The sequence below is a fragment of the Palaemon carinicauda genome, chromosome 20, assembly GCF_036898095.1.
Source record: "Palaemon carinicauda isolate YSFRI2023 chromosome 20, ASM3689809v2, whole genome shotgun sequence".
Classification (NCBI taxonomy): domain Eukaryota; kingdom Metazoa; phylum Arthropoda; class Malacostraca; order Decapoda; family Palaemonidae; genus Palaemon; species Palaemon carinicauda.
In genome coordinates this window covers 40,657,779-40,670,278 of record NC_090744.1, presented here as the reverse complement: position 1 = coordinate 40,670,278, position 12,500 = coordinate 40,657,779, and the positions used below count along the sequence as shown (strand labels likewise).

At 40.6% G+C, this 12,500-nt stretch overlaps 1 protein-coding gene across 1 annotated transcript in view; it reads right to left on the bottom strand.

Moving 5' to 3' along the window:
• The window catches only part of LOC137660294 (cytochrome P450 2L1-like), a 52,556-nt gene that overhangs the window by 4,131 nt on the left and 35,925 nt on the right, over positions 1 to 12,500 (bottom strand). The window contains exon 4 of the mRNA XM_068395082.1: positions 10,378 to 10,495. Within this exon, the coding sequence (XP_068251183.1) occupies positions 10,378 to 10,495 (118 nt within the window). The remainder of the gene's footprint in view (positions 1 to 10,377; positions 10,496 to 12,500) is intronic.

Genomic DNA, 12,500 nt, shown 5'->3' with positions numbered 1-12,500 from the left:
CTTAGAGATTGCAAAAGAAGCGGGGGAAGGAAGAGAAGATGATGGTTTGACGAACTAAGAAAGTTTGCAGTACGGTGTGGACTGGCATAGAAAGACTAAAAACAGATGCAAGTTGAAGGAAATGTTTGAGGCCTTTGTTCTGCAGTGGACTAGTAATGGCTTATTTTATATATATATATATATATATATATATATATATATATATATATATATATATTATATTATATATATATTATATATAACGGATTTAGAGCGAAGCGAAAAATCAATTTTTGGGTGAGGTAGCCATGTCGTCCTGATGGAAGTTCCTTCTTAGTAGCTTCCTAGGTTATATTTAACTACAATGATATATCCCAGAGAATTTTACTTAAGGTATCCAGAATTCTAACTCCTGGCGCGAATATCCCTGGCTTTCGCCTTTAGGGATATCGCATGAGATCAGAGGACCTATTCTTGACACGCCACATAGCTTACTACACCCCTAATAGCGTTTACGCTTCGAGAGGGGAAAGTGGCAAGAATTGTAGGAGGGCCGTTATTAAGGCAACGCTCCTACTCGTACTGTTGTTGAGCGCCAGTATGACGTCACGTTCCGGCGCCATCTTGTCATTCTTTGTAGCGTTAACGAGGTGCTACAGATACAGTAGATATGGGAGGGATTCATTCATCCTTTGCAAAAGGAGGGTGGGTCCATCGGGACGACATGGCTACCTCACCCAAAAATAGATTTTTTGCTTCGCTCAAAATCCGTTTTTTGGGTTCAGGCCATGTCGTCCTGATGGAAGTTTACCAGAGCATTTATGTATCTGTGGATTTCGATTAGTGGTTATCTAGACCTAGAGACACATGGTGTTACCGTCATACACCCTTCAACTGATCATGGACTATGTCAGTGCTTCCTGCCCCCTACAGGGAAGAGTCATGGGAGACTCTAGAAAAAAAAAAAAAAAAAAACCCTGAGGATTGTAAGTTCAATGAACAATCTAGCAAACCAGTTTGTATATTGGTCTCATCATATACAGTACATGTAAAACATAGTTTGTATTCTGAAAGGAACAAAGTATGTATTGACTACTGACACCTCCCTGGTCCACTTGGTGTGTTGTAAGCAAGGTAGACAGATTTTCATTCATGTAGGAAATTTGTACAGTCAGTAAAGCAATCAGATATATAAAATCAGTCATTACCAGGGACTGATACTTGATACAATAACACATAATTGTGAGGTTTGTTCGCTTAGAACAGATATAGTATTTGTTCAAAATATATTTTCAAAATAATAGGATAATAAGTGCTCTGACACATTTATTTATATAGAATGTTTAGAATTTTTAGGGCGAAATGAGACGCAAAATTCAAAGATGTGTCTATTGCTAAACAATAGATAGCAAGGATAAGGTGCAGTTTGTAATACAATATAAAATTGAAGAAAAATTTTGGAAACATTGTGTAAAGCATAATAAAATAGTAATAACAGAAATAATTGTTTCTTCTGAAAAAGAAACGTGAAGCCACTGTAAAGGAAATATCGTAATATTTCATTATTTCTCATTTCTGTCGTCACAGTTCATAAACACTTGCGTAGTTATACGCAGGGCACATGTGTAAGTCTTTTATGCTTCTTTCACCCTTATACTTAGAACAGTTCATAGTGTCACAACATAGACACTTCACTAAACATGTCACTCCATAGGAGAAAACCATGTACAGTACACCCTTCACTAAAAGTCCCAATTAGTGCACTGTTCTTTGCAGAATTTAAGCGGCAGGTTTTAGTACACTACCTGCTGGAACCACATAATGCTTAATCTCTTGCACTTGTTTCACGTAGTGCTTGAAGAAAACCCTGGATGACTTCCATCCGGTATAGGAGCGAAGACTTTCAAAACTCGAGTATGTTCTGAAAGAACTTCAGAGACGAAGCAAATTTTCTCGGATCATGACCTGCGGGTGTGCTGTCTGGATCCGCTCTGCGAATAAAATGGGTGATTTTCGCCCTTAATTGTTTCAAAGTCAATGTTGAACCTGAGGTTTCTCCCCTGAAAAGCTGTCCTCCCCTAAAGTCTGAAGTTCTACGAAGATAGACCTTTAGGCATTCTACTGGACATAGAGATGCATCTTCCTTCAGAGGGCAGATTCTCCAGGGACCCCACCTTTTGGTGGGCAGCTCATTCTTAGCGAGAAACGCTGGGTCAGGAAAGAGGTTCAGTTCTCCACAGTCTGTGAACTGAATGTGGCCATCATCCCTCGAAAGGGCCACTATTTCGCTAACTCTGGCTCCTGAGGCTAGTGCAAATAAGAATATCACCTTTTGAGTCAAATCCTTTAGAGAGCAATCTTCATTGTTCAAGGTAGAGGCTAGATGAAGAACCTTATCCAAGGACCAAGAAATGGGCCTCGGAGGTACTGCGGGCCAAAGTCGAGCGCAGGCCTTAGGGATCTTATTGAAGATTTCATTGGAGAAGTCCACCTGGACGGCATATAGTAGGGGTCTAGTCAAGGCAGATTTACACGTAGAGATCGTGTTGGCTGCTAAACCTTGTTCATGGAGATGAATAAAGAAAGATAAACAGAAATCTGTTGAGATCTCTTTTGGTTTCTTTGCCTTGACAAAGGCAACCTATTTCTTCCAGGAAGACTCGTATTGTCTTCTAGTAGATTTCGACTTGTATTCTTCTAAAAAGTTGATACTGTCCTTTGAAATCCCAAACCTTTTCTTGACTGCTAAGGTGAGAAAATCATGAGATGAAGGTTCCGGGTTCTCTGTGATAAAGCAGAGACAGTCGACTTCTGCACTTGTTGAGTCAAAACTGGATCCGGCAACGGAATCAGCTTCAGTCGTAGTTCCGTTATCAGTGGGAACCAGATGCTGTTGGGCCACTTGTGAGCCACTCTGAGTTTTTCCGAATCCTTCTTCGGAACACAAAACAGCCTTCCTTGGAATTTGACGGACTTTGCCCTCCTTATGACTCTCTTGTCTAAGAGTTCTTGGACATATTCTTCCAGAATGGGGGTTGAGTGTTGGAAGAATTGAGGGAAAGCTGGTGGAGTTGTGTTCCAACTCCACCCCAGTCCGTTCTTGATTAGGCTGTGGGCCCAGGGATCGAAGGTCCAACGATTCCGGAAAAAGAGAAGTCTCCCTCCTACCGGAAGCATCTCACTTTGAGTGCTGGTTGGAGGACTTGCCTCCTTGGCCACGTCCACCCTTGTTGCCCCTGCCTCTAGAGGGGTGTCTACAGGAACCTCGAGACTTCGGCCGAAAGGTCGAGGATTGCCTTTCAAAGACTGGGGTGAAAACAGGCAACTGTGTCGCTACTTGCTGGGGCACCAGCTGGAACGTGGTGGGTGGTTGCGCCACCGTCTGGGACACCGTGGCCACGGGAAGTTGTTGTTGTCGAGGTAGGTGAGAGGGCACTCTAGGTCGCTTAGTCTTCCTTTTGGGTTGGGGACCCTCCTCTGGTGAAGACTCTCTTGGTCAACAAGCCCCACTTTTGGAGAAGATTCCTATTCTCCGTGGCAGCTTTGTCGACAACCTTTTTGACCACTTCACTTGGGAAGAGGTCTTTTCCCCAGATGTTGGAAGCTATCAGCTTCCTTGGTTCGTGCCTCACCGCAGCCGAGGTGAACACGAACTTTCTACAAGCCCGTCTGGCTTTAATAAAGTTGTACAGGTCTTTGGTGACTGTTGCCAGGTGAGCTTTGGCAAAGACCATGTACATGTCTGGGGTTTCTGGAACACTTGCCCTTGTCTCCAGTCCAGTCTGAAGAGACATAGAGGCGGCAAGTCTTTCCTTCATTTTCTGCTCCCTGCGCAGGTGGAAGTCCGACAACTTAGGGAGGTCTTCTCCGAACTGACGTCCGGCAATGTCAGCCTCCAACTTCCCGAGTGAGAAGGTGCTATAGACATCCTTCCATTCTGCATCATCTGATGGTAGGGCAAGGGAGAATGGCCTACACTCTTCGAGTGTAGTACACTCTTCGAGTATAGGGCAAGGTTTCCCTGCCTTGACTGCCTTGAACCCGTTTTCTATAAAGGGGAAGGCACGGGAAGAAGCAGCAATGAAGGACGGGTGCTTCTTGCCGAGAGCCGGTACCTTGGAGCTAGTGAAGGCCCTTTCTTTCAAGGTACTGACGAACAAGGCCTTCGGCTCTGTCTCCTCTTTGGATGCAGGTTCCGTCCTCAGACGAACGTAACAGTCAGGATAGGCCCCTTTGCAGGGCCAGAACTGGATATCCTCTACTGGGACCGTACCCAGCTTGTCGGAGAGGAAGATCTTCCCTCCTGACATAGGCATGTGCTCAGCATACCTCCATGGGTTGACGTCCGAGAAAGGGGGAAGGTCCTTAACGTTTAGCTTCTTCGGAGCTAAACGGGAAGTCACGAGCTGGTGCATCTCAGTCTGAAGCGAAGCTTCTTTCTCATATGACTCCTTCTTCATGTCCTGAAACATAGACAGGAGAGATGTTAAAGTATGACTTATCATGTCCAATTGAGGGGCAGAGGAGGTCGACGGGACGGGCTCAGCCACCGGACCCGATGATCGTCGCCCTCAGGAGGTAAGACACTCCTGCTCCTGCTCTTCCGCTAGAAGACTCCGTTCCGTCTCCTCGGAAACTACCGACATATTGTCTTCTAGTTGGATGTCCTTCATGCCATCTGAAACTTCAGATTCTATCGGAATCTGGACGAGGGAGATCTCAGCTTGAGGTTGAGGGATAACTGCATCCGAAGATGCCCTAGGGAAAAGACAAGCCCTTATCCTTTCGTTAGGAAGGTATGGGCCAGTGGTATTCTTTTGAAAACCCCTGACCCATTTACACAGCTTCTCTCTTGCTGCATCCCTTGACTCAGTCGACTTTTGATCATCAAAAGCCTCAGTAACCAGATTGGAACATATGTCATATACCTGGGGGTCCCAATACTTTAGAGACCCCTTCGTCGTTGTGCAGCGAGCGTGCGTCCTGCACAATCCATGGCCACAGAAGTTCTTACTGTGGACCTTGCAGAAGTGGTTCCCACACTCGGGATATTCCTCCTGTAAAGAAAGTTAAGGCAGATGAGTATTCAGTGAATAATCTTACAAAATTCATCATACAATGTTATGTATATCTTAGCTTAGGATAGGTAAGCTAGAAAGGAAAGAGGAAAGACACCTACTGTACGTGTTTCCTGCTCAGCCAATTGCTATGACCTCCCTCAAAATTGAATCTCGGGGTATTCTAAAGATAGAATTATTAAAAGAAGATGTTTTTATCCTCAGGATATATAAAGGAGTAAAATAACACCGTCTTCAGGAATTCAATATTGGGGATTGAATGTAGTGATCACTGAATTATTTGAAAGAAAGAAATCACTTTCTTTATATCAAGTGGTCTCACAATAGGCTGCCCATGAAACACCTTGTAGGTTAGAAATGTATGGGCTACCATACAGACCGTACAGTGGTTTTCTTATTGCAGTATAATCAATATCACAATCTTTACTGACCACTCCACGGCCATATACTGTAGTACCTTCCGGCGTATGTCGGCATGGTAGTTTCTGGGTTAAAGTAGAAGGTGTACTGCCTTTAAGTGGTAGTGGGCGGCAGACCGCCGGCAGCAAGTGAAATGTCGTCAGACAAGCATTCGACCGGCTGCTGGCAGTCATCATAGCCGCCGGCAGCCGGCCAGTGGGTGCCGGCTGGCACTGGGTCGCCGATCGTCGGCAACCCATAACATTCGGCGGCAGTGCAACTTGCCGGCGGTCTACAGTCCTGCCGGGTGCCGGCGGCTCCATGGACGCCGGCAGCTAGGACCCAGGATACTAGTGGTAAGAGAGAGAGAAAGGGTGGATGGGAGGGGGGTGCAAAGGCTCAGCCTTATAGTCCTCCATCCAGAATGAGGGTTCATATGGAAGGGGGAATTATATTCGGGCTTCCATCCAACCACAACCCAGCCGATACCAGCCGGCAGGGTTATGGAAGGCAGACCAAGAGAGGACCGAAGAACACTCGATAGGGGTATGGGAATCTCTGCCGGTAGCCGGCTTAGCCAGCAGCCGACAGAGAACCCGAGCCAATCCCACAATCTACCAGCACTAGGGTTGATTGTAGAATGATGGCCAAAGAGATGTGAAGGCTAGGCCATCACTAAAGGACAGCAAGGGGAGGGGTGAGGGTTCTGTAGGTGAGGTAGTAGCCGGCAGGTTCTACCTCACCTAAAAAGACTCTGTTCCAGTACAAGGACAACCCCAATGGGCCAGGGAATTCAATTCCCTAGCCTAGGGTTAGCCTAATTGAATGAGATGGCAGCACCCACGCCGCTGTCTCAGGTGTTTAGGAACAGAGTCTAGTGTCGGAGACCCTAAGCAAGAGAAGAATTCAATTCTTCAACTTAGGTTCTGCCGGCACAGGACTGTCTGCTAGGCCACAGGGAGGAGGCATCATATCATATAATGCCTTCAGGTGAGTTTAGGGAGGTCTAGCCTCCTGCGTCGGTAGCCTAACCTGACTTAGGAAGTCAATTCGCCAAGCCAGATGGCCACCGACCACAGACGAATACTTTGATGTTCTGTCCTAAACTCAAAACCGGCCTCTGCGGTTGAGGGAAGGGACAGAAACACCCTAGCCTAGATGTACCCAAATAAAATTCATGGTAAAGCCGACTAGGTTAGCCTAGGCTAACTCAGAGGGAAAGAGATTGCTCTTAAATCTCCCAAGGAGATTGGTATCCCTTTAAAAAGAGTAGGAGGTGTCATTCTCCACTTAATAAGACAATACAAGAGCAATCGGGGACATGTATGAAAGTATACTAAAGCCCCTAGGCTAGTAGCCTAGGTGAGGTGAGAATCGATACCGAAACTCTCTCGTATACTATCTTGGAAGAGGAAAATTTTATGCAGTAATATCTTATATGTATAAGATATTGCCTAAAGCTTCAATAAATTATAACACTAGGAAAACTATATCATGCATGAGAGTAAATGTAAGTGCCTAGGCTAGGAAGCCTAGCACAAGTGGGGCTCGGTAAATAAATTGCCAAATCCGTGGTACAATCGGCATAATATAAAATTTCCAAGCTAACATTGCTAAATAGCTAAATTTATTAAAGCGAAATATACCGGGAAGGTCGTTCTGGCTAACTAAATGGCACATGCATATCGAACGACTGCGTCTAAGACGCCATCCGGTTAGGTAACAGCTCTTGTTACGTTAAATACGACTTTAATCGATGAGAAAACTGGCAAGAGCTTACATTTATACAAATTAAAGATAATACTCAACTTTCCACAGGCAGATGAAGCTGGAGAAAGCATCATTACAGCTGAAATAATCCAAAATAGCGAGAAGGCACTGGGAAAACACCGAGTTAGGATTGCTACGAGAGAAAGAATGACAAGATAGCGCCGGGACGTGACGTCATACTGGCGCTCAACAAAAGTACGAGTAGTAGCGTTGCCTTAATAACGGCCCTCCTACAATTCTTGCCACTTTCCCCTCTCGAAGCGTAAACGTTATTAGGGGTGTAGATAGCTATGTGGCGTGTCAAGAATACGTCCTCTGATCTTATGCGATATCCCTAAAGGCGAAAGCCAGGGATATTCGCACCAGGAGTTAGAATTCTGGATACCTTAAGTAAAATTCTCTGGGATATATCACTGTAGTTAAATAAAGTGATCCCTCGCTACTTCGCGGTTTGACCATCGCGGATTCACCACTTCGCGGATTTTTTTCATAACGCATGTATATACATATATCGCGGATTTTCCGGAAATTTCGAAAATACCGCGATGTGACCGATGGTGCGAGATTGGCGAAAGTAAGGAAAATTGAATCATGATTGATTTTCAATATAAATGAAACTTTGAGGAGCAACAAAGATATCATTTGTTAGAGAGATAGAGAGAGGTAAGGAATGGGAGGTAGTGAAAAGTAGCCCACAGCGAGAGAGAGAGAGAGAGAGAGAGAGAGAGAGAGAGAGAGAGAGTGAGAGAGAAAGAGAGAGAGAGAGAGAGAGAGAGAGAGAGAGAGAGAGAGAGAGAGAGAGAGAGAGAGAGAGAGAGAGAGAGAGTAAGTGTGTGTGTGTGTTGATTTAAATGTAATAAACAAAAAAATTTGATAGGTTATAACACATTGGTGCTTATGTAATATCAACTGTATACTGTAGACGGTTTGAATGAGTTATGAAATGGTATAAACGATACTTTGTTAGTGTATTCGTACACTCTCAAGAGCAGCGGCTAGACGTCAGCTGATCTAATCACAGCCAAAAGTCAACAATACTCTCGATTTTTAAAACACACCCGAAATTTAAAAACAAAAGTACACGCTTTCTTAATGTGCAATTAACTATTTAAAGAGTAGCAGTTTTCTAGAATAAAATGATGTTTCCCAAAAAATAGTGGTTTGCTGATGAAATCGGATGCCGTATTTTTAGCAACGATTGAAATGGATGTAAACTCGGCATAATTTTTTCGTTTTGTATTTAATTGACACTAAGAAAACTAATTTTAGTTTCTTCATCTATATGTAAGTATTGTATAACACGAAGAGAGAGAGAGAGAGAGAGAGAGAGAGAGAGAGAGAGAGAGAGAGAGAGAATGAATCAGCTGTTGTAATTGAATGGCGTGTTTTTGTTTCGTGAGAATTTCATCGCCACGACTATAACAACAACATACTGTACTGAACTTTACAGTATTATACAGACTACTGTAATATGATAAAGTAAAATATTTGTAATAACCTATTTTATATGATATGGGGCTATTTTTTTTGTTTAAAATTTACATTTACGTATGTAAAACAACTCTCTCTCTCTCTCTCTCTCTCTCTCTCTCTCTCTCTCTCTCTCTCTCTCTCTCTCTCTCCTAAATTGTTTTCCTGCTTTGCTACGTATGTATGATTTTATATAGATACGGTAAATAATATTTGTAATAACATATTTTCTAAAAGCTTTTACTGTACTGTAATATCATTATTTATCACTTTCATCATGCGCGTTAAATGCCTTCGTTTGTTTACTGAGCGTACTTTATGACGCCGTCGTTTCAGGTGGCGTCATAAAGAAAAACATTTCATTTGGAAGTCCTAAGAAAAATGAAGTAAAACATTGGTAATAACAAAATCAACATACTGTATAATCAATATAATCGATGCAAAAACTAACCTATACACAGATGTGTACACTAAATGCGTTTGTTTCTTCATTATGATCAGAGAAACGTAAACAAAACATTGGTTGCCATTTTTTATCGTGCTTTTTGGCGTGTTTAGGACACGCATGATATAAAATCGCCTTTAATATTTGTGCCTGTTTTAGTTTAGGGTATTGTAGTACATGCATTAAGTGTTCTGTACATTAAAGGGTAGTTTGTTAACAGTACTACGTACAAGGGAAGGTTTTAAAAGTCTGAATATACATGTTGAATAAATAGGTAAATATGGTGTCACTACTTCGCGGATTTTCACCTATCGCGGTCGGGTCTGGAACCTATCTACCGCGATAAACGAGGGTTCACTGTATAACCTAGGAAGCTACTAAGAAGGAACTTCCATCAGGACGACATGGCCTGAGCCCAAAAATATATGTATGTATATATATATATATATATATATTATATATATATATATAATATATACATATACTATATATATATATATATATATATATATTATATCTATATATAATATATATTATATATATTATATATATATATATATATATATATATATATATATATATATATATATATATATATATATATATATATATGTATGTATATATATATATATATATATTATATATATATATATATATATATATATATATATATACAGTATATATATATATATATATATATATATATATATATATATATATATATATATATATATATATATACAGTATCTATATACAGTATATACATATATATTATATACACATATATATATATATATATATATATATTATATATATATATATATATATATATATATATATATATATATATATATATATTTATATTATATATCCATATATATATATATATATTATATATATATATATATATATATATATATATATATATATATATATATTATATATATATATTATATATATATATATATATATATATATATATATATATATATATATACATATATATATATATATATATATATATATACTGTGTATATATATATATATATATATATATATATATATATATATATATATATACCCTGTATATATATATATATATATATATATATATATATATATATATATATATATATATACTTGTGTTAGTGAAGGTGACCTGTATTTCCCTTGATATTCATTAAATTTAGAAATTAAATATCATGGAATATCATAAAAATGAAGGCATATGCATACCTTGGGCACAATGTACCCTGCCAGATGTGTATCTACACTGGCGGAGTGAAGGACGCCGAAGGGCACAAAGGAGGTAATTCGAAGGACCTCATGGATGAAGGCTTCGACCAGGGATAACCTGAAGTTAAAATATTTAGAATAATTAGTTAAAATGACAGCCGGGTTAAAGTGCCAGTTTAACAGTCTTTGCTGCTGTTAGTTAAGTCTCAGTTAAGATGGCTCACACTCTCAAGTTGATCCCATGTATAAAGATATTTTGAAATTATGCTTTTGACAGCACACATTAAATCTTTTTAATTTATCAGTTGGAGTTAAGTGGATAGTGTGAATCTCAACCGAGATTTAATTAATTCAGGATGATCAGACTTGTCATTGCAGACCTAGATGTTGGCATTCTGTCTGGCACACCGGTCATGGAGGCCAATGGCATTGAAGTTAAACAAGCAAAAATAACAAACATGAAATAACTGTTGGGAACCTGACACACCTTAACTCCATTCAGTACGATGCACATATGTGCTCAGAGCCCCACCAAAGTGTATCACAGTCTGGTCATTGAGTTCAGGCTTCGTTCAGAACTGGCTACTTTAGGCAAGGTTGCTATGGAACCCAATACAGACTCATTCTAAAACTTTTGTTAGGGCCATCAAAGTCTGGCTCACTTTTTTTTATGATCAACTGTGTTGGTAGTACCAAACTTGATTTTTGACCCCATGATCTTGGGGAAAAAAAAAAAAAAAAAAAAAAAAAAAAAAACGTCAAGATTGCCTTGTCTTTGTCACAGATTATGTCTCCTCAGACAACACAGACAGTGAGCCAAAGCCACTCTTACCCCTTTAAGTAACAGTCTCAGAGCAGCTCACACATAACAGTCCTCACAAGTTTGTTCAGCAAGTGTGTCCGTTGATCTGGACAACATCCTAACACCCAAAGTAAGACAACAGTTCCCCAGTTTACAACTTGAATTTGATTGTACCTTTGACCCTCCGTAACCTAGATATAATAAAGTTGGTCTTTTCCAAGCTGTGGCTAATATGGTCTTGTTCCTCCACCTCAGCCAAAGGGCAGATTGCCTCAGTACTCAAGAGGCAAATTAGTAGAACTCCAAGGATAATTTGATGAGTTGGAATCCCAGGTGTATTCAAACATCAAGAGGATGTGAGAGTTACAGCTGAATATGTCAACCCATCATTTCTAGTTCAAAAACCAAAAGGTGGTTTCAGATTGGTTACTGCATATGATGATGTTGGCAATTACAGCAAACCACAACCTGTTATGCCAGTTGTTGAATCCACTTTGCAAAAAATTGGCCAATGGGGGTATATCATAGCAATATACAAGTGCATTTTCCAGATACCACTTGCACAGGAATCAATGAAATACTGTGGTTTCATCACAATTTTCAAAGGTACAAGGGTCGATGTAAGATCTGCAATGGGAATTTCTGGGTTGAAGGTTGCACTTGAGGAACTTATGTGTAGAGTACTGGGAGAGTTACTAGAAGATGTAATTGTGGTAAAGTTGGCAGATGACCTCTACTGTGGTGGTAACACTCCAAGTGAGTTGCTGGGTAATTTTCCCTCGAATGTTACGTGCCCTCAGTCACTGTGACTTATCTAACATACAACTATTTTGGGCTGGTCTTGGTGCATGAACACCCTTGAAGCCATACTCACTGTATTGCCACTCTCTCCACTTGCATAGGAGAATGTAAAGTACTATTCAGAGTTATTCCCAAATGCGTGTCTCTGTTGGTCACTCTTGATGAATCAATCACTAAACTACAGCATATTCAGACAGCCTTCCCATGGCCTTCATTGCAGCCAAAAAAACCCTAATGTCACCTTGCACAATTCACTTGCCCTAAACCAGTGATCAGCTACGGCTTATAACAGATGGTGCATTAAATAACCAAAGCATTGGCACCATACTGTACACAACCAACCCCAATAAGTTTAGGAAGGCAAAGTAGTTGAATTTTTCACTCCCAAACTACGAGACAGACAACACACTTGGTTACCATGTGAAATAGAAGTTTTTGTTCATAGCCATAGCAGCCAAACACTTCTTACCCTATATAGTTCAGTATGAACACAACATGTGTTCTCACCGACAGCAAACCA